We start from the raw sequence: 26,642 nt of genomic DNA on the forward strand, positions 1-26,642 counted from the left end.
CTTCCAGAGTGGGACTGGGCTGCTGTGTCAGCTGGCTGGGGTCGCTCTGCCTGTGGGAGGAAGTTATCTGAGTGAGTTGCTGCCCAAGTCAGGTGACCTGGCTCTTGTCGCTTGTAATGCTCAGGTAGGCTGGCATGGGATACAAAGGGGCAGCTGTCTGCCAGCAGCTGGAGCTCACACCTGCATTCACATGTGCTCAGGAACACGTTCGCCCTGCTGGGCTCAGGCTCACCAAGGATGCTTGTTTATTAATATCTTTTTGGGAACAGGGCTTTTGTGCTGCCTGAGATGTTTGTGACTCAGATGAAAACCCTGGACTCCTTTCTCATGGTCCCTCTCTCTGACCTCACTCCCGTGGAAAGACCTGCACCATCGAAGCAAGGTTTTCAAGTACCGGGATGCTTGATAAATGGCTCTTAAAACTGAGCTCGGGTGCCCACCAAAAAGTACAAGCAGTGAAATTAATGGGGTCACTACCGAGTGAGCTTAATGGCTCACTTGCCTCATTTCCAGCAATTTCTTGGAGTTACAGGAATGCAGTCGGAGGGTAATCAGGTGGTTTCATGGAAGAGCCCTCTTTCCAGCCCTATCTCCACCACTTGTTCCCACCGCATGACCTCGTAGAATACCCTTTTGCATTCCGAGTCTCATTTTTCTTATCTGTACAATAAAAGATTTGAACTTTCGGCAACATTCTCAGAAACTAAAATTCTCACTGAGGCACATGGGGGATGATGTTTGTAGAACTTCATGAACTTGTAAGGACACTGCTATGGATTGTCATTGGCTACGCTATCCAGCCATGTGTCTGTCACTGCTAATGTCTGAATCTAAAAAAATGTCTCAAGTACTGAAGACACCTTGGAAAGTTAATTAATTCAGCTCATACTTATGCTCACAGCAGCAACTGGAATTGTTTTTACTTTTGTTTGATGTCAAGATTGCTCATTTTATCCAAGCAATGGTGCCTGTTACTTAGGTCAGACCTGCTCCTGTTTCCCATGGCAGGGGCAAATAGATACACTCACAGAGATTTCCCAGGATTCTTGGCTTTCTCTGCCTACTGTGTAGATCTCCATCCTGGCATACTGTATTAGAGTCAGAAATTTCAAGGACAGTTTGAAGACAGGGGCCATAACGCTCTCTGTCCTTCTAATTTCTTTCACTCAGCAGAGCTAAAGAGGGGAGGACAGAAGAGGCGAACTCTGTTTCATCACCCCATCTACTTCAGTGACAGCAGTTCTGCTCCGCCCCAAGCTTGCATGTCCCACTCAGCAAAACCAAAGCTGTGTGACTAACCACACTTACCCTCTTTAGAGGCAGTTTATGGCCCATCAGCTCTTACTCAAAAATGTCTCTTAAAGGAGGTCTCACCTTCAGTCCAAATAGTTTATCAAAGCATTCCTGCCAAGACCACATAATATTCTTCATGGAAAGAGTTACGGTAAATACAACAGGGACACACTTTTACAATCATTAAAGATTGGTGTCCTAGTCTTCTCATCTGTCAAGTGGAGATAAATAATAATAAAGTGTTGATTAAAGATTAAATGAGACAGTTGGAGGTTTAAGCTGGACAATCAAGGAATAATTTTCTAAGGATATATATAGGTGACTTCACTGTATACTGACTTAAAAAAAAGCTTCTTGTCGCCCTGGCCAGTGTGGCTCGGTAGTTAGAGCATTAGCTTATGCACTGAAGGGTCATGGGTTTGATTCCCAGTCAAGGGCATGTACCTGGGTTTCAGGTTTGATCCCAGGCCTGGTCAGGGTGTATTTGGGACACTAATCAATGTGTCTCTTTCGCATCAATGTTTCTCTCTCTCTCTTCCCCACTCCCTTTTACTTTCTAAAAAAAAAAAAAAAAAAATTAATGGAAAAAATATCCTTTATTTTTGATGATTAACAACAACAACAACAAATGCTTCTTGTCCTGGCTGACTAAGCACAGCCTCCTATTGAGTATTTCACACCCAGCCTTATTCCTATAAAAAGCAACTTTATGATACTGGTCTGAGTTTTGGTCTTTATCTACATCAGCCAGAGATAGAGAATGTCAGGACCCCAGGGACTTCCAATCCACCCCTTTGGACACTGCTTGGACTGTAAGTAACAAAAACCCAACATGACCCAACTTAAACAATAAAGGGAATTTATTGGCTTATGGAACATGACTGTCCAGAGGTGGGGCCGATCACAGGCAAAGCTTGATCCTGTACTTAAGCAGTGCTAGCAAGGCCCTGGCTCCGTCCTGCCTCTTCACTCCCCTTCAGGATTGTCGACTCCAGGCTGAAGCGGTTTTCCTTCATGGTCCCAAGACAGCCACCATCAAGACTCAAGATTACCTCCTTCCTCCTTCACATCCAGCAGGAGGCATCAAAACAGCCTCTACCCAACATTCCCAGAAAAAGCCCTGACATTCCCTCCGGCTGCGTTGCCTTAGCTCACAGGACCCTGCCCGAGCCAGTCGCTGCGGCCAGAGAGCTGCAATGTGCGGTCGGCTTGGTTCGGGCCACGAGTTCACCACTGGAAGTGATGACTGAGCGAGCTCAGCCAGACCTAAAACCCCCAAACAGAAACCAGGGGCTGCTGGGAAAGGAAATGGGGGAATGGACACTGGGGGTGCAGCCAACAGCATCCACCGCACCCCTCATTTTATGGATGGAACACTGAGACCAGAGAGAGACCAGGCCTTCTCAAGATCATAGCAGGGGGGAGCCGGGACCACGCCCCAGCCCTTCAATCTGAGACCCTGTTTCACTTCTACTCTATTCTATTTACTCAGGCCAACTTGCCCACTACTGAGTGCCGATCAACGTGTATCCAGGCTAATCAATTTCTCCCTAAACCTGAACGAGCCAGGGGCATCATTTCAAACACCTCCAATGAGTTTCCAGGTGAAGGAGACAAACCTCTGCTCCAAGGATTCTCGCAGCCACAAAGATCAACCCCAGCACTTCCATCCCCCCCTTAACGACCCCTAAGTATCAAGTAGTTCCTGCTACTTTTAAGGGGGAAAGACGCATCCTGGTATGCAAACATTATTGCATATTCATGCACTCGACATCTAATTTTAGCTGCAAGAGACTGCATGACAAGATGCTCACACAATTCCGCAGCTTTCTTCCCAGGGTTTGGGAGCCCGTCTAGTCTTTTCTCCCATCTCCACGTCACTGGGATTATTAGAATGTGTTTTAGCTTCTTAGAATGAGATATTTTGGGTTTTCCAAATTGAACCACAACAGGAGATGAAATCTGTGAAAATCACACGTTTTAACACAGGTTTGTGTAGCTCCAGAGCCGTGCTGTTGACGTTGGAGTCTGCACTGTTCAAGGGTCCCTGATGCATTCACCACATTATGCAGATCTGCTTTTACTCCTTGGCTGGCTGGGACAGTAAACTCTTTATGAAGAAGCTGGGAGCCATAGACAAGACCTAACTTGGATACAAAAAGACTCTCCCAGAAGGACAGATGGACCCCCTCCTGTGCTCTGCTCTCCCGCAGAGGCAGCCCCGAGGCTACGGCTGCTGAGAACCAGCAGCAGCAGGCAGGGCCTTTGCACCTCCTTGCTCACCCAACATCCAGAAGCACCTGCCGAGAGTCAAGTGCCTTTCCATGGGCAGGGAGTCAATGCAACCTGGCTGTACCCTGACCCCGTCATTCTACTCATCTGCAGGCCTGGCTAAGGTACAAGCAAGCTACAAGGCCACTTGAATGGGTGACACTCCACCTTCGAGACTCTCAGTTTGCTCTGGGATGCAGGTGTCCCTGGCCCTCTTCCAAGGCAGTGTGGAAACTCCCGGTGGGTCTCAACAGCTCCTAGAACTTGGGAGACACAGCCTCATCAGAGGCCTTCACAGACTTCACCGTGGAGCCCACGCTGAGCTAATAAACATCTACAAAGCTGGTGTTTCCAGCTTTGGGTGGAGCCAGATGTGTTGGGAGGGTCTAGAACAGCCTCGGCATCAGTGTGGGTTGGGGGAACCTCAGGAGGAACTTGGAGGCCACCAGGAGCTCAGAGCCCACTCATTGGTAAAACTGCAGGTGGGGGAGGCTTCCCTCTGAGGAAGGGTGGCCCCCCTGGGCCCCCCAGCCTTGTCTGCCTTCACCAGGGGTGGCTCTTAGCTCCCACCATCGGTCAGGCAGCAGAGGGTCAGGCCGTCCCTATGCCCAGCTTTTCCAAACCCCTCGCCTCGTTCTCTCCTTGTGATGTATCTAGGCTCAGGCTGAGGGGACGTCCGGTGAAGGGACCAAGCTGGGGTTACTCCAGGTCTGGACAAGCTGCAGAGAGGTTCAGGGGCTGCCCAAGTTCAGCCCCTCCCCCCCCCCCCCCAGGATTCAGTGTGCAGCTAGGCTCTCCACAACCCTCCCTGCATCTCCCCACAACCCTCCCTGCATCTCTCAGCTGTCCTGGGCCATGCTCTCTGGTCCACTCCAACCTCTAGACCTGGACTCCTGGTCTCCGCAGCCTCCTTCCCGAGCCTAAGACATGTAGCACGGGTGACCCAGGAAGGTAATTAGCATCAACACCTCTGCCCCTACCATGCTGAACACTAAATGGTCAGAGTCCCTTTCGGTGTTTCCACCTCTGTCCTCACCCACCCACTCCCCTCCTGCTGCAGACATGGAGAGACAAACACACCCCACGCTCCATTCACCTGTTTTACAAAACACACCAGAGGTGTTCCAAGCCTCTGAGCCTTTGCACACACTGTTCTCTGTACCTTAATTATCCTTCCCCTCTGCTTTGCGGGGGTAATCCCTGCAGACCTCTCAAGGCCAGGTCTGTTGCTGCGGTGCACTCCCCGAGGAGCCAGCACAGGGCCGAGCACCGGAGTCTGCACGGCACACACGCTCCTGTGACTGGCTTTCTCACTCCATGGGTGACGACCCCACGCCTGGCCCCACTAGACTGAGCTGGGGGGGAGGATGCCTTCATACAGGTCTCCTCCTGGAGGCCAGCACTCAGCTGGTGGCAGCATCTCTGAGTGCCCTCCGCACTGGTCGAGGACGGATGAACAATGGGAAAGATGGCTGTGTAGCAGAGACAGTGTGGCAGAGGCCAGTGACAGGAAGTGGTGGGTGAGGAACAGGGACAGAGAGGGCTCAGCCATGGCCACGGGGGTCAGGCAGAAGTCGCAGCCATGGTCTCCCCACAAGGATCCAGGGTTGTTGCTGATGGACCATGCAGCACCCCTTCCTCATGACCCAAGGGTGGGACCCCACGGAGAGGAAGCAGAGGCCTGTCAAGATGGGTAGTTACAGTGATCCCCAAGACCCACTTACTGGGTTTCCCATGCCCCCCTAAACCCTTCCTGAGAGCACATAGGGCCTTGGGGTCTAGGACTCCCCTGAGGCCCAGCTCCTCCGTCTCCCTGTCCCCTCAGCCTCCCACCCTGTGTCTGAGGCATGGGGTGAATGCCCAGCTTTCCTGGGGACAGTGGAGAAAGAAGCCGGGCACGGCCCCGCTCCAAGGAGCACGCATACTGGAAGGGGCGGCAGGGGGTGCGGAGAACTGCAGTGGGTCCTGAGGTTGGGGTGTGTGGGGGGTGCTCCACTCTGCCCACGGTGCCGCCAGCCCATCCACAGAGAGGGGGAGGCAGGGCTGCAGAGTTCGTGGTGCCGGCTGTCACCACACGCATTTATGGGATGCCACGCCATGTGGCCCAGCAACGTCCCTGAGCCCACCTCCTGCCCGAGTCCTTGCTGCCCGGAGCATGGATGCCCGCCCAGCCCAGCATCCCACAGTCAGGAGCCCTGACCAGCAAGTCCACGCCTGGGGCTGAACACAGACAACCCGGGGCTTCTGAGAGCCCTGGTGTACGCGTGACTGTGTGTGAGAGACAGACAGACCGACAGCCTCTGGGAGCAGGTAACCTGGCGGCTACGTGCGATTGCATTTGCAAGCCTGGGAGTGTCTGGCACACCCTGCGTGGTGTCTTGGGCTTGTCGAAACAGGCACAGTGAGCGTGGAGTGGCGTGTCTAAGCGCGTCTGGCTGAGTTGGATCTGTGTCGGTCCTGCGGCATCGGGTCTGCGAGGGCAGGCTCCGGGCTTGTGGCTGGTCTCCCTGCGCACGAGGGAGCAGCCCCGCCACCGGAGCATCTGAGTGGGTGCAGCCCTAGGGCGCCGGCTCTCAGCAGGGCGGGCAGAGTGGCCGAGCCTATCATCTGGGCACATACTCCCTGGGCAGCCCGGCCCAGTTGTGGTCACGCAGGGCCTTGTCCACTGTCCGGATATAGCCATTGATCAAGTCCTTCATTTCCGGGGTGAAGGGCTCGGGCTCAGGGGGGCGCCGGCCGTGCCGCCGGAAGCTGCCCTCCTTGTTGTTCTCCACGCACAGCAGCCGCTCCTCGCTCACGGACACGTTGAGGAAGGCCACCATCTCCCGCAGCGTGGGCACCAGGCTGCGCCGCAGCTCCTCGTAGTGCACCACCAGCAGCCGCTTGCCGTACTTGAGCCAGTCCAGGACGTGCGAGGACCACCACGAGGCATAGCTGTGGACGAATTCCGGCCACTCTGGGGAGGACAGAGGGTGCGTGTCAGGGTCCGGCCTGGGAGGGCTGCTGGCCCCTCTGGATGCCCAGGGAAGCCGCCGGGATGTTCCATCACCCACTGCCCGGGGCCCACCTGCCCGAATCCCCAGCGGAGAAAGACCTTCCTGGTGACTTCCTGTTAAGGTTAATATCAGGCTGGGCTCTGAAGAGTCCTAAGCTGGGAAGACATGACCTTGAGTCCCCCTGGCCCCCAGCAAACACATCAAGATAAAACACATGTGAACTGCATGTACCAAGAACTGGTTCTCTCTTGTGTGCTATGAATTCTTTGGCCTTAGGGACTGAGCCTGGCCTGGGCTGCAGTGCAGGACACGGCAGTATTAAAGCAGGTGGGAAACTGAGGCAGGGCATCTCTTCTGGGATGCCCGCCGCTCACCTTGATCTTGTCTCTGACCACTGCACATCTGATATGGGTGACAGGGACTGAGCGGCGTGTGTGGGGCAGCTGCCGGGCCTCCTGACGAGAGGAAGATGCTGCTCGGGCCAGGCGTCCCTCCTCGCCCCGCCTGTGAATCTAAGTGAGCGTGCTGTCCGGCCCACGCGCTGTCTGGTGGGTGTGCGACCAGTCAGACGCGTGGCCCAGTGGGGCGGGAGGACGTACAATGGAACCATGGACGGGGGCAACCGCAAACTTGTGCAGATGACCTACGGCATGAGATTTCTTTTCTAGCAAATTAAGAAATTCGGTGTTTCGTTAGGGGTGGGCATTCCAATATTAAAAATCACCCCCAAGGAATGTAGTTTCTGTAACTGAGCTGTGGGAAGCTTTGTTTTCTCTCGTCTTCAACATGACCCTGAGATGGAGACCACCTTGTTTTTCCGATGGGGAAACTGAGGCTCAGAAGGAATGCAGCTTGCCCGGGTACCTGGGCTGGTACGGGGCCCAGGAGGGATCAGAGCTTAGCCGCCTCGATCGTGAAGGGGAGTCAGCAAGGGGCGTAGGGATGGCTGGGGGCTGGCCTAGGTGAAGGGTGTTGGGGGAGGAGGACACAGGCCAGCCTCAACTGATCCACAGCCTGCCTGGCCTACGGCTCTACATGTTATCACGCCACCCTCCCTGCTGAACACAGCTTTATTTCTATTGCTCGCCTCCTGACCGGTACCTCTGCAATTCATTGCCTAAAGGCTGACTGTGCCTGCCTTGAGGGCAGAGACCTCGGCCCCTTTCCCTGGGCCGCCGGCACACAGCAGGACTTCAGTGAGTGTGTGTCACAGCCTGACTGTGATCGAGCTGCAGTGAGCCCCTTCCGTACCTTTGCTCTTCCAGTTGCGGTCAGCTGCGTAGCCCAAGTGCCCGGCACACTTCCTGTTGAATTCGGCCACCAGGGACCTGTACGGGTTCCGGATCAGCAGGATGGCCGAGTCGAACATCTCGATCTCCCTCCTGCCACTCTCGTGGGTCTTCACACAGATGGTGCGCCGGCTCCGCCAGTGGTCCTTCTCGCCCTTAAACCCTGCCCGGGAGAAAGGAGAGGGCTGCTTTGGGGGAAGGCATGGTGGGCACCCCACCGCCAGGGCAGCAGACAAATCCGAGTGCTGACCTGCATCCCTGAGGGCAAGCTGACAGCAGGGGCATAAGGGAGGCCTGTGGATGGCAGGGCGGAGGGCACTGGGCGGGCCCAGGGAAGGTTGACGGGGGCGGCCTCCACAGGCCTGACCCGGCCCGAGGCAGCAGGAGATGGCTAAGAGCTGGGAAGATGGCATCTGCTGGACAAAGGAGATAAGGCACCTCCTGCTGATCCCCAGGAGTCAGGAGTCGGAGGGCCTGACCAGGCCCCGTCTGTAGACACTGGCGATGCATACCTTTGGGTGGTTTCTTGGCAATTTCACATGAACATCTGAAATACCCCTCTGAGTCAACCCCTCTGCAGGCATAACTGGATGAGAAGACTGAGGTTCAGAGTGGGTGTGTGACTTGCGCAAGATCACACAGCACCATGGCAACAGAGCCAGGGCTCTCTCCACATGGCTGTGTATGTTCCTGAGAGGCCCCCCAACTTCTACCCACCTCCCCACAGTGGGAGCAGGATCCCCATCATTACGCTCAAGGGCTATAAGCACTGTTGCCTCTCCCTTGGACCTTACACCACAGTCCTGAACTAGGGCCCCAGCCTGGCATCTATGAAGATTCTCTACCTGGGACCCCAGAGCAGGTCTGGCCAAGGTCTCATCCAGTGTCTGAGCTTGGCCCTGCTGGGCTGGGGGCCTGCCTTCTTCCTGGGTCCTCTGGGCCAGTCCTGGGCGCTCGCGCCCAAATGAGTTCTGGCAGAAGGTCAGACTCTGCCCACCCATACGCAGAGTCGCATATTTACCCACGACTGCTGTGTGCTCACACTGTGTTGGATTCTCTGCCGGGGATCAAGACTCAGACCTCGTCTAACAGAAAAACAGCCCAGGTCTACCACAGAGCCTAAGGGCTCATGGGAACAAAGACTAGCGGGGACCAGTGAGAGGGTGTAGCGGGATGTCATAGAAGGCTTCCAGGAAAGAAGTCCCTTGAATCGTGTCTCCTGACCACATCCCCGCGTAGCTGTGCCAGCCAGCCCTGGGGACACGCTCCGTAAACGTGCACGAGCTCTCCGGAACACAAATAAGCCCCGCCCCTTTCGCCAGTGGCTGGGAAGCACCTATATCTACAGACACCTGGAAATTGGCAAGTCTCTGTTGAATCTGGACGTCTGGGTTCACCTACTGGAGCTCAACATGTTCCAAGCTCATCTCTGCCATGGGCCAAACACCAGACAGAAGTCCTTGCTCTGATTCATTCTGTCAAACGGGCGTTTCCTGGTAAGGAGGGGTCCAGCCATGGGCTGTGTGGACACGTAATCTGGTCTCCGACACCTGAGACCCAGGGACGCTCGGCCTATGTCAACAGCGGCCACTTTCCTTGTGACTCCAACCACACTCACCCAAGACAGGGTTGGCATTTCGGCATTGGGGCTGTCTTGCGAATTTCGCATGTGTGTGTGTCCCTCATTGCTCCAAAGGTGCTCTGAGGCCAAGGCCACATCAAACTGGTCCTGGAAGGCTCGAAGATGCTCTGGTACCTCTAAAGCCATGTTGAGGCAGCATCACCCAACCCTTTCAGGGGCCTTTCGAACCACTGGGCCACTTAGCCATTTATGGACCAAAGCAGCCATCTGCGTGAGAGAGGTGAAGGCCTTCTAGGGGAACGGGGTGGGTGACTACAGCCTGTGCACCCTGGGTGGGCCCAGGGGACTAGGCTAGAGTGGGCGGGACCACATGCTTCTCCCTTCACCTGTGGTGCCCATCACACCAAGGCTCCCGAGGACCGCGGGGCTGGGTTCTGCGAAAGTCTTGGCTGTTTCCCAAACCAGACCAGACTGCTGTGGGCGACTCCAGAACCCACTGCCAAGTCCAGGACGTTTCTGTTTTCCCTAGGATGTTACGAGAGTACCTTCCTTGCCTAAACCAACCTCTAATTAAGAAACTCTGTGGTTGTAACACTTGACAACAGAGAAATGTATTTCACCAAATTTAGAGGCCACTTGACTTATCTGAGGCCCTTGGTTCGTAAATAGCACACAGACTCGAGACATTTAAGTTCACTTACTTGGCCTCATGAAGCCTCTTATTTCTACGAGAATAGAAATCATAGCTCTTAAAGATTTTTGGACCTATTTTTTAAAAATAGCAGTTTGAGCCTGGCTTGCGTGGCTCAGTTGGTTGAGAGTTATCCTGTGCACTGAAAAGGTTGTCAGTTTGATCCCCGGTCAGGGCATATGCCCAGGTTGGTTTGATCCCTGGTTGGGGCACATGCCAAAGGCAACAGATCGATGTTTCTCTCTCTTTTCCTTTTCTCTCTCTAAGCACAACCTCAGGTGAGAATTATGCCCCCCCCCCATTTTGATAAGCTACCTATAAAGAAAAAAAAGAAAGAACAAAGATAGTCTCACTTAATTATTGAGGGTTCTGAAAAGTAAGGATAGTCCAAAACATGTTTCTGGAGAGGGAATCCGAGCTCCTAGACTTTCCCTTTGAGTCCGACTAGCTCTCGTAAATGTCCACTGGACGTGTGGTCTGAGACTCAGATGCGTCGTCGCCTGGGAGATGTCAGCGATGGCACTGCCCAGTCTCCACTTCACCCCGCTGAACTGGATCGGAGAGTCTGGCCCAGGAACCTGTGGAACTAACTGCACAGCCCTCGGGGGTTCTGAGACCCACTCGTGGGAGGAGGGCTGCTCCTTGCTCCGCGGAGACCGCCCGGCCACCCTCTCGGCCTGCTGGTTACGCCTGTGACACCTTGAGAGCTCACTGCCCTGTGGGCGCCTCTGTCCCAGGTCTCCCTCGGACCCCAGCCCTCGCTCACCTTTGCTGTAGAGAGCTCCATCGAAGTAGTAGCTCCCTGTGTAGAAGCCGGTGGCGTGCTCGATGAGGTGCCGTGCCCAGGTGTTCCCGGCTCCCGGGAAGCTGGACAGAGCCACGAACACTTTGGACTTGGTGGGCAGGAACCTCCTGTCTGTGCACCGGGTGTCTGAAAGCCGGACGTCTCGGGGTCACTCACCCTCGTGGTGACTCAGACTCGCTGCCCAGCTCCCCTGGACAGAACTGCTGATCCGACATCCCTACTTAACAGGAGGGTGAACTGAGGCCCCAAAAGGGAGAGGGGTTCACCGCCGGCACGTGGCTGGCCAGAGAAAGCCCCAGTGACAAGGCCCCCAAAGCTCACTCAAGCGTGGGGTGAAAACTGGCACCCTGCGGACCCTCAGCCCGTGCTGTCTCCATGGCCACAGCTAAACCTTGGCTCCCCACACAGCACAGATAACTGCAGGGGAGGTGGCTGGGGTCACGGCTGGGTTGACCAATGACACATATTCTGGTGCCAACAACAGACCTGCTGGACCAATTTCAGGCCAATAATCTCTCTGAGCCTCCTCTTCCTATCCCCCCTCCCCCCGCAGGGCTGCAAGAAATCATCAGGCAGTTGCCCGGGAGAGGTGGCAACATCCCTTCCCCTCTGCTCTGCCTCCACCAGCTCCTAAGGCACCCAGGGCAGACTGGATGCTCACTCGTCACCGCCCGGGAAACTCACGGGTCCCCAGGTCCTGAGCTCCCAAGCCACCCAACGCCGCCCCTTTGCCATTGCCATCCCTCGGGCCCTGCTTCTCTGCTCTTCCTCAAACCACCTCATCCCCAGAGAGATTCAGATAACGGTCAGGAGCTCTTCAAACTGAGCCCTGTGTCCTGTGTCCAGCCTCCAGGGATGGCGAAGGCCTCCTCCAACCCATTATCCCAAGATGAGACCACCCATGGAGATACCAGGGTTTTTACACAGACACCCTTCCTGCCCCATGACTGCACATCCAGCCATAGCCAACATTTCAAACCCCCAGACCAAATGCCACACCAGAGGCAGGCCCAGGGGGGAGGGCTCTTTCCACCTTGTCCGCCTCTGGGGGAGCTCACCTTGCACGGGGGTCTGGTAGACCGCGCAGTACTCTGCCAGCCTCTGTGCCTCAGGCTCCTGGCCACACAGTGTGCCGTCCACAGCATCCTGCAGGTTGAACTGGGGGGTGGGGTAAGCACAGTAGCACTCCCAGCCTCTGAGGATGGCCAAGGGGAACTCCTGCCAGACAAGGAGAGGAAGAGAAGCGTCTCCGGTGAATGCAGGGGCCATGCCTCCTGCAGCTCAGGTGCGGGGATGAACACACGGACCTACTGCCGGCTACAGGGGATCCACAGGGATGTCTGTCCGTCCTTCCAGCATCGGGCTCTGTGCCCAAGCCCAGGAAGACCAACTCCATGAGCTGTGACTTCTGCCCTCCAGTAGCTCACAGCTGGCTGATGACAAGAGAACAGTCACAGCGCGGCAGGAGTGGGTGCTGCGGCAGAGAGGCGAGCCAGCTGTGCAAGGGGGAGGCAGGGCCTGGGAGTGGACTTTCAGGATGTCCAGGGGGCAGTCAGGAATGCCGCGGTGGGAGCAGGCGCTCCGGACAGTGGATTCATGGGGGAAAATGAGTGTGGGGGTCAGGATGGGACAGATAAACCTACACAAAGCAGTCAGGGCTCAAGGGTTACGGAGCCCTGAGTGGCATCTGGAATTCCCGCTAGCTCTCCTTGGAAAGAGACCCAACCCAACCCTCATGCCTGAAGTCCACTGCAGAGTGGGGTTCAGGACCAAGGAGAGGTCCCCACATGCCCATCTCTCCAAGATGGGAGAGGTGAGCCAGAGTAGACTTGGATCCACCAAGGTACTGAGCCCCAGGGGGCTTCCTGAGAACTTGTGGGGGGGTGAGGGAAGGGGGCCCGCCAGGGTTCAGCTCCTGGCAGTCTCTCACGTGGTTTCTCTCCCCCAAGGAGGCTGCAGCGTACGATGGAGCGCGGCAGCGCTGGCATCCGGACCTGGATGTGAGTTTGGTTCACAGGCTGGTTAACATGTCTGAATTTCACCGCTGAACACAAGTAATAAAATCCACCTTGCACGCTTATTATGAGGACGAGAGGAGACGGTCCTAGCTGCCCAGCCCTGGGCCCAGAACATTCTCCGAGCTCTCACAGAGGAGCGGGTCATCCTGTCTCCTTACCCTGCAGGCATCGGCCATGGCTCACTCAGAAACTCCTCACCCGCCTCTCACGGTGGTGGAGCCCCTACTAGGTGTCAGCACTAGACAGGACACGTGGCCCGTTTCATCTCTGCACCCCTGCACCTTGCAGGCGAGCCTCCCGGAGTGTGCAGAGGAGTCTCGGTGCAGGAGGGAGGTGTGGGCGGAGAAAACCTCTCCCCGCCAAGGGAAGCGCTGCACAAACCTCCTTGTTTTTGCCCTCAGCAAAATCTCATAAATAAATACATAAAAGACAGTCAGTCGCGTTCTCTGAGCTCAGCTGGGCAAAGCCAGGATCTCAGAGAAGACAACAGAGGTGGTGTCCCAGCCAAAGGAGGGCGATGCAGAGCCTGGAGGAGGGGAGGGACTTTGGGGAGGACTGGAGGAGACGCTGCTGGACGCCGCCCCACGCAGGCTGTTCTTACAGGCGCAGGCTGAACTGTCTCCTAGATGCCCAGTGGCCCTCCTGCAGGCCTCTCCCTGCATCCACCATCCTCCTTCAAGGCCGAGGGTCAGCTCTGCCAGGACTTTCACCAGGGCCCAGGCCCACGTCTGTCTCTCACAGCTGAGCGCCATGTAGGGACGGGGGAAGGACGCTTCACTATCCTCACACTACACACACCTACCCCCCACACCTACCCCCTCCACACACACCTACCCCCTCCACACACACCTACCCCTCACACCTACTCCCGCCAAACACACCTACCCCCCACACCTACCCCTGCCACACACACCTACCCCCTCACACCTACCCCCTCCACACACACCTACCCCCCCACACACCTACCCCTCCACACACACCTACCCCCTCCACACACACCTACCCCCTCCACACACACCTACCCCCCACACACACCTAACCCCTCCACACACACCTACCCCTCACACCTACTCCCGCCAAACACACCTACCCCCCACACCTCCCCCTGCCACACACACCTACCCCCTCACACCTACTCACACACACACCTACCCCCCCACACAACCGACCACCTCCACCCACACACTACCCCCTCCCCACCACAACCTACCTCCTCCTCACACCACCTACCACCCACACACCACACCTACCCCCTCCACACACACCTACCCCCTCCACACACACCTACCCCCTCCACACACACCTACCCCCCACAACTACCCCTCCACACACACCTACCCCCTCCACACACACCTACCCCCTCCACACACACCTACCCCCCCACACCTACCCCCTCCACACACACCTGCCCCCCCACACCTACCCCCTCCACACACACCTACCCCCTCCACACACACCTACCCCCTCCACACACACCTACCCCCCACACACACCTACCCCCTCCACACACACCTACCCCCCACACACACCTACCCCTCCACACACACCTACCCCCTCCACACACACCTACCCCCCACACCTACCCCCTCCACACACACCAACCCCCCCACACACCCCCCCCCCACACCACCTACCCACCCCCCACACCTACCCCCTACACACACCTACCCCCCACACCTACCCCTCCACACACACCTACTCACACACACACCTACCCCCCCACACCTACCCCCCACACACACCTACCCCCTCCACACACACCTACCCCCTCCACACACACCTACCCCCTCCACACACACCTACCCCCCACACCTACCCCCTCCACACACACCTACCCCCCACACCTACCCCCTCCACACACACCTACCCACCCCCCACACCTACCCCCTCCACACACACCTACCCCCTCCACACACACCTACCCCTCCACACACACCTACCCACCCCCCCACCTACCCCCTCCACACACACCTACCCCCTCCACACACACCTACCCCCTCCACACACACCTACCCACTTACACACACACCTACCCCCTCCACACAGACCTACCCCCACACACACACCTACCCACCCACACATACACCTACACACACACCTACCCACCTACACACACACACACACACACACACACACGATCTTGCTGTACTCTCTGCTTCTAGAGCTCAGCGCTCCCTTTTGCATTGGAAACATCTTGCACAAACATTCTATGGGATTCCACAAACAAGTGGAGGCCCCTTTGGGGCCTTAGTTTCTCCATCTGTCAAATGGACATATTCCACGAATCAGCTCGCCCCAAGAGCTGGAGGCTCACGTCTCTCTCACCAGCTTCCCCTGGCCCACCCCGAGGGCAGTGTGACGAGGAGGCTATCCCCAAGCCTTTCCTGGGAGGGGCTTGCAACGGGGGTGGGGGGTGGGGGTGGGCCGCTGCTCTGGGTATCCAGGGACTTCTATCCAAAACACCCAGACTCGAGTTCCAGCGCCATGATCCAGTATCCGTGTGGCCTTGGGCAAGTACCTGCCCCCTGTGCACCTGGATTTTCCCATCTGGACCGTGGGGGAATAGCAGCCACCACACAGAGAGCTGGAGAATGAAGGGAGGACGATGCCTGACAAGGACCCAGCCCGTGCCCAGCACATAGTAAGTGCCACCCGATCTTTATCCCTGAAGGCCTTTAATTGTACCAGAGGTGGGCCCCAGACCACCTGCCACACTTTGGCTCCCCCTCCAAGGCCCCCGAAGCTAAGCATCAAGCCAAGGCCAGAAGCCCCTCATTGGCACGGTGGCCCTTCAGTCTTGACCAGGCATGGGCAGAAAAGGATTGCTCTGAAGACTCGGCGGCCACAGTGAGGCCCTAACTATGGATCCAGCCACACCCCATTCTCAGCTGTCCCCAATGTCCGCTGCAGTGACACTGAGCGCCGGCAGCCAGGGCCACTGTCACGGTGCAGAGCCGAGATGACTGGACCAAGGTTGAAAACCCTATCGGCATGTCCAGCTAGACTACCCACCCGGGGCCCCCAGGCCACTTCTGCACAGAAAGCGAAATCTGTGTCCCGACCCTCCATCAGAACACCACTGGCTTTCTGGAAGCAAGTTCTGCTGACGCGAGTTAGTGCAAAGCCATCACAGGAACTGTAGCCTCCGGCCTCCACCATCACCACCCACCCTCCCCACAAAGCCCGCAGCCCACCTCCTCCAGGTCACACCTCCCACAGCAAGAGGAACAATGCGGCGAGCATGTGGCCACCTGGCTGTCCCCTGTCTGTGCACACCGGCTGTTTGGGGCTGAATTGTGTCCCTTAAATTTTACACGTTGCAATTCTAACCCTCATACCTCAGAATGTGACTGCATTTGGAGAAAGGGTCTTTTTTTTATTCTTTAAATCCTCACCTGAGGATATTTTTCCATTTATCTTAAGTCAGAGTGGGAGAGAGGGAGAGAGACACATCAATTGGTTGCCTCCCACACGACCCCGGCCAGGGCCAGGGACCGAAACGCAACCGAGGTGCGTGCCCTTGACCAGACTCAAATCCGTGACTCTTTGGTCCGAGGACCGATGCTCCAACCCCTGAGCCAAACCATCCAGGGCAGTAGATGGCGTCTTTAAAGAGGTAATGACATTTACACGGAGCCATGAGGGTAGTAGGCCCTAATCCAATCTGAGTGATGTAGTTATTAGAAGAAGAGATTAGAACGCAAACACACACAGCCCAAGGGACGGCCATGTGAAGACAAAGGGACAAGGTACCAGGTGCAAGCCCAGAACCAGCCCTGCCAACACCTTGATCTCAGACTTCTGGCTTCCAGAACTGTAAGGAAATACACTTCTGTTGTTTAATCCCCCCATCAATCTGTAGTATTTTATTACCGTGGCCCCAATAAACTAACACACTAGCTTTCTTACCTGTCCTTGGCCACTGCAGTCACACACCCACCCCAGGGCCTTTGCACTTGCTGCTCTCTCTGCCTAGGATGTTCTCCCCCCAGACACCCTCATGGCTTTCTCCCTTACTTTCTTCAACTCGCCTTCTCCGTGAAGCCTTCCCTGGTTATTCCATTTCAAGTTGCAATACTCCCACCACCACCGACACGGCCTCTTCCCTTGCTGGGCTTTCTCAGTTTGTTTCATTGAGGTGTACTAGTGATGAAATGCTCTGACCCCCAGTGCACTGGTCAGCCAGTCCTGATGAATGCATATTAAGACACAGCATTTCCCCTCAACCAGTTCCCTCCATCCCTTTCCAGTCAGCCTGCCCCCGCAAAGCAGCTGCTACTGATTCCTACAAACACAGATTCATCCTGTCTATTCTAGAAAGTCCTATAAATAGTCATCCAATGTCTATTTCTGTGTGTCTGCTTTCTTTCATTCAGAAATATATTTGTTAAACCATCCGCGTTGTTTTATCTGTTAATAGATTGTTCCTTTTTGCCACTATTATTCTGTGTGTGAATGCACCAATTTGTTGATTCATCCACTTGATGGACACAAGGGCCGTTTCTGGCTTTTACCTATTATGGATAAAGTTGCTGTGAATGTCCGCGTCCAAGACTTTCCGTCGACAGATATTTTCATTTCTCATGGGTTAATTCTGAAGGTTCCTGCTTCATTTTTCTCCACAGAACTTGTCAGCATTCAACATACGCCGTGTTTTACTTACTGACCTGTTTACTGCTTGCCTCCTTCCCCGAAGAGGTGAGCAGGGATTACTGTGGGTCTGGTGAGCTTTGCTGCATTCTCTAGGACATGGCGGATTCTCAGCGAATGTTTGATGGACAAACCAGTGAAAAAATGAATAAATGAATGAATGTCCTTTACAGATCCGAACTCTCCCCAAAGCTATTGGCAATGGACTTGGGCATCAGCCTCCCATTGGTCATTCTCGCCCTGGTCGTGAGGGGGAGGAGAAAGCCACAGAATCTAAGCAAACCCTCCCCAGCACCAGGACTCCCAGGGGGCTCGGTTCTCCTGGGATTCTTGTTCAGAGAGGATTTCAGCAACTTGGCAGCTCTGCCAGGGGAGGCTGGCTCTGTCTCGCTCCCGGGCTGTAGCTGTTGCCGACAACGATGCCCCATGGTCCTGCATCTGAGGGCTGAGGACAGGCTGCCCCCGCCAGTGACCTGAACCTTTTTGCTTCCTTGAGTGGATTAAACTGTCAAGTTCCGGGTGTTTGCAGAGCTACGGGAGAGCTGCAGACAGTAATGTGGTTTTATTTACAACATAACCACTTCAGCAACATCACTGGACTCTGGAAACACAGAGCAGTTTTCATCCCCTTTGGGGATTTCTAGGACATGATTTCCATAAAAATTAAATATTGATGAATCCTACTTGTCTGCCAACTTCTCCACTCTCTCCACCCCTACCCCAAGCTGGAGAGAGAGAGAGAGAGAGACCAGAGAGAAAAGAGAAAATTAGAAAAAGCAAGGCAGAAAAAGGAAACACACACAGAAATGTGGGATCATTTCAGCAAACTAGACAAGGGGTGAAAGAGGGATTAAAGAAGGAGCTGCTGAGCCTGAGCCTGGGTGTCCAGCCTGGAGCCAGGTCATGACACAGCCCGTGCTGGCCTCTCTGGTGGGCATCCACATGCAGAGGCTGGCCATGGCCAAGGGGCTGGATGGATGAGGAGCGAGGCCCTGAGAAGGGCCCTTCCAACAAACTGGCCCATCTGGGTCTCATCTGCTCCATCTTCGTTCCTCTTGAGCACCTTTCTTGGGATCTCCATGTTTACACAGAACTGTAGGAATTTCAGAGATCAGCACTTCAAGTCTGAGAAGGGGAAACTGAGGCTCTCAGGCAGCTGGCGAGCAGCCCCAGACCTCAGCCCATCGGGGTGAGTGGAACAGAAGCCAGCTTCCCGGACTCCCGTCCAGGGCTTCGCCACACCCCACACTCAGCTCCTTGGAGGCAAACACGGGAATGCATGGAACTTTTATGACAGCTGCAGACGAGCTCAGAGGTGAGTTTTGACCAGTCTTTACCCTCAGGGCAGTTCCCTTCACTCCAGAGGCAAGTCTGACATTCAAGACACAAAAGAGAAATAACGATGCCCAGCTGGTACGGGACAGTGGTTGAGAGAGCCTGTTTTCTCCGGCCTGATGCCCGTGGGGTGTGGCTGCAGAGCGGGGCTTGTGTGGTTTGGAGAGGCAGCTATGGGGAGGTGGAACCAGACCAAGGCTTGGCGCCAGGTACACGGGATTCGCAAGCTACTAAGCATCTCTGAGTCTGATCACCTCTAAAGGCAGCAGGGCTTACTGATGGCAGGCTCTGGGGTCAGCAGGTACGATTGAATTAAGATGAACTGAGTCTTGATCTCTGCATCTGGAAGGGGGCTCTGAGGATGGATTGAAATCTGTGTGCCCTTCAGAGAGGAGACACCCAGAGATTTGGTCGGCCCGAGTCCAGGGGAGGCTACAGGCGTGGGGTGGGGGCAGGGCTTCTCCGCAGCCTCGAAGGTGCTGCTTCAAGAATGCGCTGCGCAAAGGTCAATGTCTCCAGGGATCTCTATGGGATGTTCCATCAGCAGTGGCTCCCTGCAGACACCGAACCCCTAGACAGTAGACCCACTAACCCCTCTCCAGGCAACACCCTCCCTGCCCAAGCCAAACATGCATCAGAATGAAGAGTCCATTAAGCACAGCGTGGCTCAGAACCACCAAACCCCTGGGACCCCCCGGTGCCTGGGAGAGGGAGACCAGCGCCTCATCTTAGGCAGTTTCTCAAATATCCCATGCACAGCAAAGGAACCAGGGGAAGCCAAATAATAAGTCATCACCCCGCACCTGAAACACTCGTTACGCAGGAGACACCCAAACCCAGAACTCTTTCACGTCCGCTAAGTCCTCACAGCCTGGCGAGGCATTTCCGCCGCCGCCAGTCCCGTTCAGCCCGTGAGGACACAAGGCTCAGGGCTATGTGATCGGCCAGGCTGTGTGCCCAGGTCACTATGACTCTACAGCTGCCCTCCTACCATCTTCAGAACGAGACCATGGGACTCACTGCACCAAAGGGATGGAAAGTCTTCTAAGTGCACATGGAAAATGTACACATGCTTTGCCCCAGCCATTCCATACTTGATAATCCAGCCCAGGAAATGATCATGAACGTGCTCAGAGGCTTACCCACCAGGATGCTCATGCACGGCGGCACTGTCTGTAACAGCGACAGAAAAAAACTATGAAAAAGAGCTTCAATGGCCAGCGGTGGAGGGCGGAATGCCTCGTAGCCATGGAGGGCACAGCATGGCAAAGGCAGTTCATGAAACACTGAGCGAGGAAAGGAAACAAATGGAAGGAAGATTCGATTCATTGAAAACAGATGTCACAGATATATAACATAAAAGACCCAAAGTAGGCAAACTGTCATTAGTTGCTTTCTCTGATGTGTTAGTTATAAGTGGATTTTCATGTTATTTCTGCATTTCCAAAAATGTCTAATATTTTCTAAAATAAAACCTGTGTTACGCCCCAAAGAAAACCACCCACGTTCTTTAGAGACGCACAGTATAACATCAACAGGTTTGCTACGGAATTTTAATAAGAAACCCAACACGCCCTATCAAGTCACCTACTGAAATGACTATACAGTATTTTGGCCGAGAAAAAAATTTTGATATCAAGGTAGTAATTCACAAAACCCTGACTCCTACACACCCAACCTTGGCAGAGCATGGGATTGCGGGCCCCACGGAGGCGCCCAGTCCACCAGCACAGACTGCGTCTATGGGGATCCAAGGGGACTGAGCCAGAGCAGCCGCCCGGCAGAGAACACGCAGCTCCCGTGAACATGTGGCTCCCATGAACACGCGGCTCCATGTGAACACGCGGCTCCCGTGAACACGCGGCTCCACGTGAACACGCAGCTCCCGTGAACACATGCTCCACGTGAACACGCGCTCCATGTGAATACTGCTTTTCCATTTCACAGGTGGCTGGGTCCGCACCACCGTTAAATGGCCAAAGGAAAAAAACCCTAGAAGAAATGTCAATGGGGAAACATCCAGGAGATTAATATTCTCCAACAAAGAACGTATACACCCCAAAGAGGCTAAAAGAGGGCCAAAGGAAGGGTAACACCTCTCCCCTCCTCCATCCGGTCCCTCCGATGGCCTCAGGAGAGCCACCAGCAGTGGCGGGCTGGCGGAGAAAACCTCAGATCACAAGGTATAATAGCTGTTGAAGCTTCACACGTTAGTAACCTACTTACAGATGGTGTTAGATTTCACTCACCAGCCCCACGGTGGGAACGCACACTCCCACAAATGGTCTATCAGTTTGCACACAAATGTCGGGCTTCCAAGTTAATCGCCCCCAGATCTGAAGTGGCAGCAATGCAGATATCTAAGCCCCTCCCCCATTCTCACCTCGGTCCCAGTGAAGGAGGTGACAGGATGCTGAGTTCTGAGAACAAGCAGGTTTCCTTCCATCTCCAAAACGATCCCCGAAAATTAGACAAGATCATTTTACTTGTGTTTAAAAACACATTACATTGGTCGAGTCCCTCTTGCTGGCAGAGAGTCAGGTCATTGAGATGCTGATGTTCCCCCAAATGTTCTTTTTCTGTCAAACTACACTCTTGGAGCTCCCCAAATTCATTTTAACTAACTAGCAAACAACAGTATTTTTATCGAGGGCTACAAATAACCCCCAGATGGTGCTCGAAATTGGGGCACCAAGAAGGGCTCCCCTCTTTTCCGCTTTCCAAGCCCCACTTCTCACATCTGCTGCTGGCCCAACCTGCCCTAATTAAGCCCTGAGTCCCCTCCCCCAGATTTAGCTCGGTCCCATTTAACATTCTGTGGTGAGCATTTTCCATCATAAAAGTCTTTGAAAACATTTTCAATGGCTGCATATAGTCCACTGAATGGCTGGGGCTTCATGTAACCATTCCCATGTCATAGAACATCTGAGCTTGGCTTTCAGCTGGATTAGGATGAGAGGAAGCTGCCCCTGGGCCAGCCCGCAGCCTCAGTGCTCCTGGTCTTTCTGGAGAGGAAGTGCGTGGCCCTTCAGACAGGACCTGAGTTCACCTCTCACCCACTCTGCATCCAGGGCACGAGAGAGGAAACCATTCCTGCAAATAGGTCGCTGGTCACTTCAGGCCTGGGTCAGCTGCACTTCCAGCTGATCTCACACCCACCAGACCTCATCACCGGAGGCAGAATTTGCTTCCTCCTCATCACCAAATAGTTGGAAAAGACAACTGTCCACCAGGATTCAGACTCATGGAGAATGTGGGCCGTGCCTGGGCATTGCTGAGCCAACACATTCAAGCCGGCCCCTAGGGCAGTGGTTCTCGAGACGGGGCGCGAGGAGACAATTCTGTCCTGCAGGGGACACGTGGCCTTGCTTGGAGACAGTCTGGGATGTCACAATGGAGGGGGCAGATGCTGTTCGTATGTTATGGGGAGAGGCTAGAAATGCTGCTAAATACCCTGCAACGCACAGACAGGTCCTAACACAGTGAGCTGACCTGGAATGTCCACAGCTCAAGGCTGAGAAACCCAGCAACCCGGTTCTACGGTGAAGCCAGAGTCCCTGCTACACCCTGGCCAGGAACCTGCAGAGCCGAGAGCTGCCCGGTGTGGGGAGGGGGTGCTCCAGAGGCTTGAGTCCAAGACACACCAACACCCGCAGGGTGAAACGAGGGAGAAGGATGGACAGCTTGGGAACCAAGGGCTCACTCTGTGGGGTCGATGGTGGTTTTCCTTGAATGATTAACATCTGAGGTGTCGCCCTTGCCCTCCCTGGGGTCCCTGACTCCAGAGCCAGGTCAAGGCCGACCTCCATGGCAGCTCTGCCAAGGCATCTCCAGGGGTGGCCCTGAGGACGCTGCCTCCCACAGGGAACACCTCCGCCCTCCTCCTGGACCTCCTGCTCACAGCTGTGAAGCGCCACGCTGGGCACACCGCCCTCTCCCGGCTACACTCCCCGTGGCTCCCTCTTACCCACCAAAACACATCTGGACTTTGAGGCAAGCATCCAAGACCCACTGGAATTTTCCTCCACCCCACCTTCCACACCACACCAGCCCCCTCCCACCGTCCTCCTCCCTGTGTCTAACGCCACCGAGCCTGGCACCGGGCACTGACCTCACCCCCACGGGGCACCGACCTCACTCTGCCCGCTCTGGTCTCAGCCCCTCCCAGGGGTGAGCTCCACCTCATGAGTGGGGGCTGGGTTTCCCCACCTCTGAGTTCTGCTGGCACCCCCTGCCCCCACCCAGTGTCAGCATAGGTGTTCACCACATCCTCTGACTGTGACCTGCTGAGACCTGCTGTCACGAAAGCTGGACCGGATGACTGCGCCTCACAGCTGCAAACGCCTGAGCATCAAAACAATGAGACCGGAGGAAACACCCACCCTCCCACCCCCTCCGACCCTACGGGGAGGCCAGGAAAAGCAGTCAGCAAAGGCCGCTGGAGAACCCTGGATGCCCTCTCCTCCTCGTCCGACCTGAACCGTTCCCACCGGCACCAGCCAGGGCTGAGCACGTGGCTTGTCCTTGACACACGTCCCGCGGGGGGGCCGTGCACGGTGCCCAAGTGTGACCCGGCATGAGAGATCACGAGCCCGTGGGAGCCACGGGCACACACTCCGACGCGGAGCTGTAGCGACCTGCGTGTGTGCCCGCAAAAACGAAGAAGGGCGGAAAACAGAAGTTGAGGAGTTTGAAACCTTCAGGTGTGTGTCTGTAACCGCAAGGCAGGCATTTCCGGGCCCCCACGGGCTGCCCCAGAGGAGGCGCCCCCAGAATACTGAGATGCCTACCTAGGAGGCTGCTTTGAAGTCACTGTCCCTAGGGGAGAGCCCGTCACAGGGTGCCTCGTTTCCTTCTCCTACGTCGCTGGTGGGATGTGAAATGCACACAACCCGGCCAAGGGCAAGGTGGCAAAGTTGACCGACGCCACAAGGACTCAGTGGCCCAGCATCTCCTGGGAATTCTGTCTCAGAGCCATCGAGACAAAACGACCCACCCACGGGGGAGTCACGACAGCCTTATCTGTGAAAGCAAAAACCTGGAAACCAGCTAACGTGTGCCAGCGGGGCCTGGTTAAATCCATCACGGGCACCGGGTAATGGAATAAAAGGCTGGGAAAGCGCTTTCCTTGCCCACAGAGAGTGACCGCTGACAGCCGGGAGGAGCCCGCCCGGCGCAGGGTAGCGCGCACAGCTCGTCCACCGGCGGGCCCGCAAAGGGTACTGTCTCTGAAAGGAACAACTGCTCGAATAGCTGCAGACTCTCTGACCTGGACACAGAAAGCCAGGGCCATGGGCTCCAAGGAAGGACAGACACTGGGTGGGTGACACACGGGGTGAGAGGAAGACTCCCCTCGGAGCACTTGGGCGTCTTCTCATCATGTTCCATGTACGCATAATACCTACTAAAAATAATTTGAAACACTAAGGACACATGGGGGTGACACCGTCTGCTTCCTGGTATGTCTCCTTCTCTTCCTCCTCTTGCCTCCCTTCTGCACTCAGCACCCAGTCCCCTCCCCACCCGGTCACGCGAAGGGAGCGGCATAAAAGCAGGGGGAGGGGGCAAGAGTGGCTACGAAGCCGGTCACTCCACGCCTGTGTGCGAACCCGCACTGGCTCTCGTCACAGGCAGAGAACAGAGCCTCCCCCCCTCCCCCCGGGGATCACCAGGAGGATTAAAGCAGATCACTGGTGGGAAGGCCCCAACACTGCGCCCAGCCCGTGGGCGACACCTCCGCGGGCGGCTGACCCAGGGAGGTCTGCCTTCAGCCCGGTCCGGCCCAGCCGAGTTCCTCGGCTTCCCGGGGGGGGGGGGGGCTCCAGGGACCCGCTCTGAACTGCAGGTGCAGAGGCAGCCCTGAAAGCGACTTGCTTCCTCGTGCGCCCACAAGCAGGCGTCCCTGCTGCCTCTCCCCGGGGCTCTGCTCCCACCACCGGGAGAGGGGAACTGGAGGTCCCCGGGCCAGATGTCTGCAAGTCAACACACTGTTCTTGGCTCGCTGCATGTGTCTCGTGATTCCCTGACGCCCCAGACATCCTCGGCAGAGGCTTTGGAAATGCTGCACATGCAAGAGCCACGTCAAAGGTTGCACGTGGGCAAGAGGGAAGCACACATGAAAGGCTTTGTCTCCACCCACCTCCAAGGGAAGTGCCTCAAGGGGGCTGAGAACTCACAGCACAGGGAGGGCAGCTCCCGGGGGGGGGGGGGGCACCAGCGGAGGGCAGGCTCCCTCATGTCCAACCACATCTGCCTTCACTGAGGCCCAGTTCCTGTGCCCTTCAAACCACCAGCAGGCTATGGAGCTACGCTGAGTTCAAATCCTGGCTCCCCTGCTGACTGGCTGTGTGAGCCCGGGCAGAATGCTCAAGCTCTCCCTGCCTCAGTTTCCTCACGTGCAAAATGCAGGTGATCATAATAACTATCCCATAGGGTTACTATAGGACTAAATGGGTAACACATGTGGGCTTGGAACAGAACCTAGCATGGATTTAATGATCCATACATGTTAGTGAATGTTGATAACTACCATCATCATCATCGCCAAGGCCCTCCTCTCTCCTAGCCCCACTGTGTTACACTGCCAGGTATCAGTCCCATCCAGGCTACTGAACCCCACCACAGGGGAGCAGCCCCAAACCCCAGCCTGCTGTCACTGAGGGACATTTTTAGGGCTGCAGTGCCCAGACCATTCTAGAGATCACTGGACTCTCGCCCCACGTCCCCAGATCTCCTTGCTCTTTGGACAGCCTGCTGGTCTCGCCAGCCTCGTTCACAACCCCCCGGTCCAGCCTTTGCAAGCCCCCTCGGCCCTGGCCAACTGTCCCACCCCAGAGCTAAGGCGCATGCAGGGACAATGGCCTTCGGTGCCTCGCCCAGCCCTGCCCAGCTTCACCCACTCCTCAGCCCGGGTGGCTACAGTCCCAGGAGCCAGGACCACGGCCAACACGGTCAGGACACATCGCAGACCCGTCAGCTCTCCCCAAGTCCTGGGCCAGCATCTTGCTTCCAAACCAAGTCAATTAACATCTGACCCTTGTGCCGAGAGCTCACACCGGGAAAGCCACGATCCATTCAGCCTTCACAACCTTCGCTGACCATTCCCCACCAGCCTGGAATCGCCAGCCTCCACGGGCTCCCCGCGGGCGCCTCAGGGATGCCCACTGCGTGGCCTGCTGCTCTGAGAGCCACCGGCGCCTGCAGACCCGCACCGGCCCTGCCCCCTCTCCGAAACCACCGCACACGCCGGGTGCTGGCGGAATCATAACGAGTCTTACTTTCTTGGAACAAAATCCCGAACACGTGTCCACCGTCACGTTGGCCTGCATCAGGGAGTCGGGGAAGGCGTGCGTGATGTTCTCCGGGAGGCCGAAGCACCCACGGTACGTGACGGTCCTCCCTGGGGGAAAGAGATTCCGGTAAGAAGTGGTGCTCATGGTGGCTGGTGTCTGTCACATGGGGAGTGTGGCTTCCGATGCTGACACAGGCGTACAGCCCTCAGGAGGGGCAGACTGCACATCGGAGAAGGCAAACGGCCCTGGACCAGGTGTGGTCGAGCCAAGCTCCTGAGAGAAACCAGGTGCCAGAACCTTGGTCACCCAAGTCACTGACAAGGGGCCACTTGTCTAAAGCTGTTGCCTTTGGGTCCCACTATTCCCACCAGCTCTAGGGGACGGTGTCCATCCACTTACCCTCCCACAAATCCGGATGGT

The 26,642-nt window shown here is 55.9% G+C and overlaps 1 protein-coding gene across 3 annotated transcripts in view; it reads right to left on the reverse strand.

Annotated features, from left to right (window-relative positions):
• Positions 1 to 4,384: 4,384 nt before the first annotated feature.
• The window catches only part of WSCD1 (WSC domain containing 1), a 44,922-nt gene continuing 22,664 nt past the window's right edge, over positions 4,385 to 26,642 (reverse strand). For all 3 annotated transcript variants that reach the window (XM_036269344.1, XM_036269345.1, XM_036269343.1), the window contains exons 5-9: positions 26,208 to 26,329; positions 11,986 to 12,145; positions 10,889 to 11,053; positions 7,812 to 8,012; positions 4,385 to 6,520 (exon numbers count right to left, since the gene is read on the reverse strand). In XM_036269344.1, the coding sequence (XP_036125237.1) occupies positions 6,168 to 6,520; positions 7,812 to 8,012; positions 10,889 to 11,053; positions 11,986 to 12,145; positions 26,208 to 26,329 (1,001 nt within the window). In that variant the 3' untranslated portion in view covers positions 4,385 to 6,167. The remainder of the gene's footprint in view (positions 6,521 to 7,811; positions 8,013 to 10,888; positions 11,054 to 11,985; positions 12,146 to 26,207; positions 26,330 to 26,642) is intronic.

The sequence above is a fragment of the Molossus molossus genome, unplaced genomic scaffold, assembly GCF_014108415.1.
Source record: "Molossus molossus isolate mMolMol1 unplaced genomic scaffold, mMolMol1.p scaffold_m16_p_19, whole genome shotgun sequence".
NCBI lineage: Eukaryota > Metazoa > Chordata > Mammalia > Chiroptera > Molossidae > Molossus > Molossus molossus.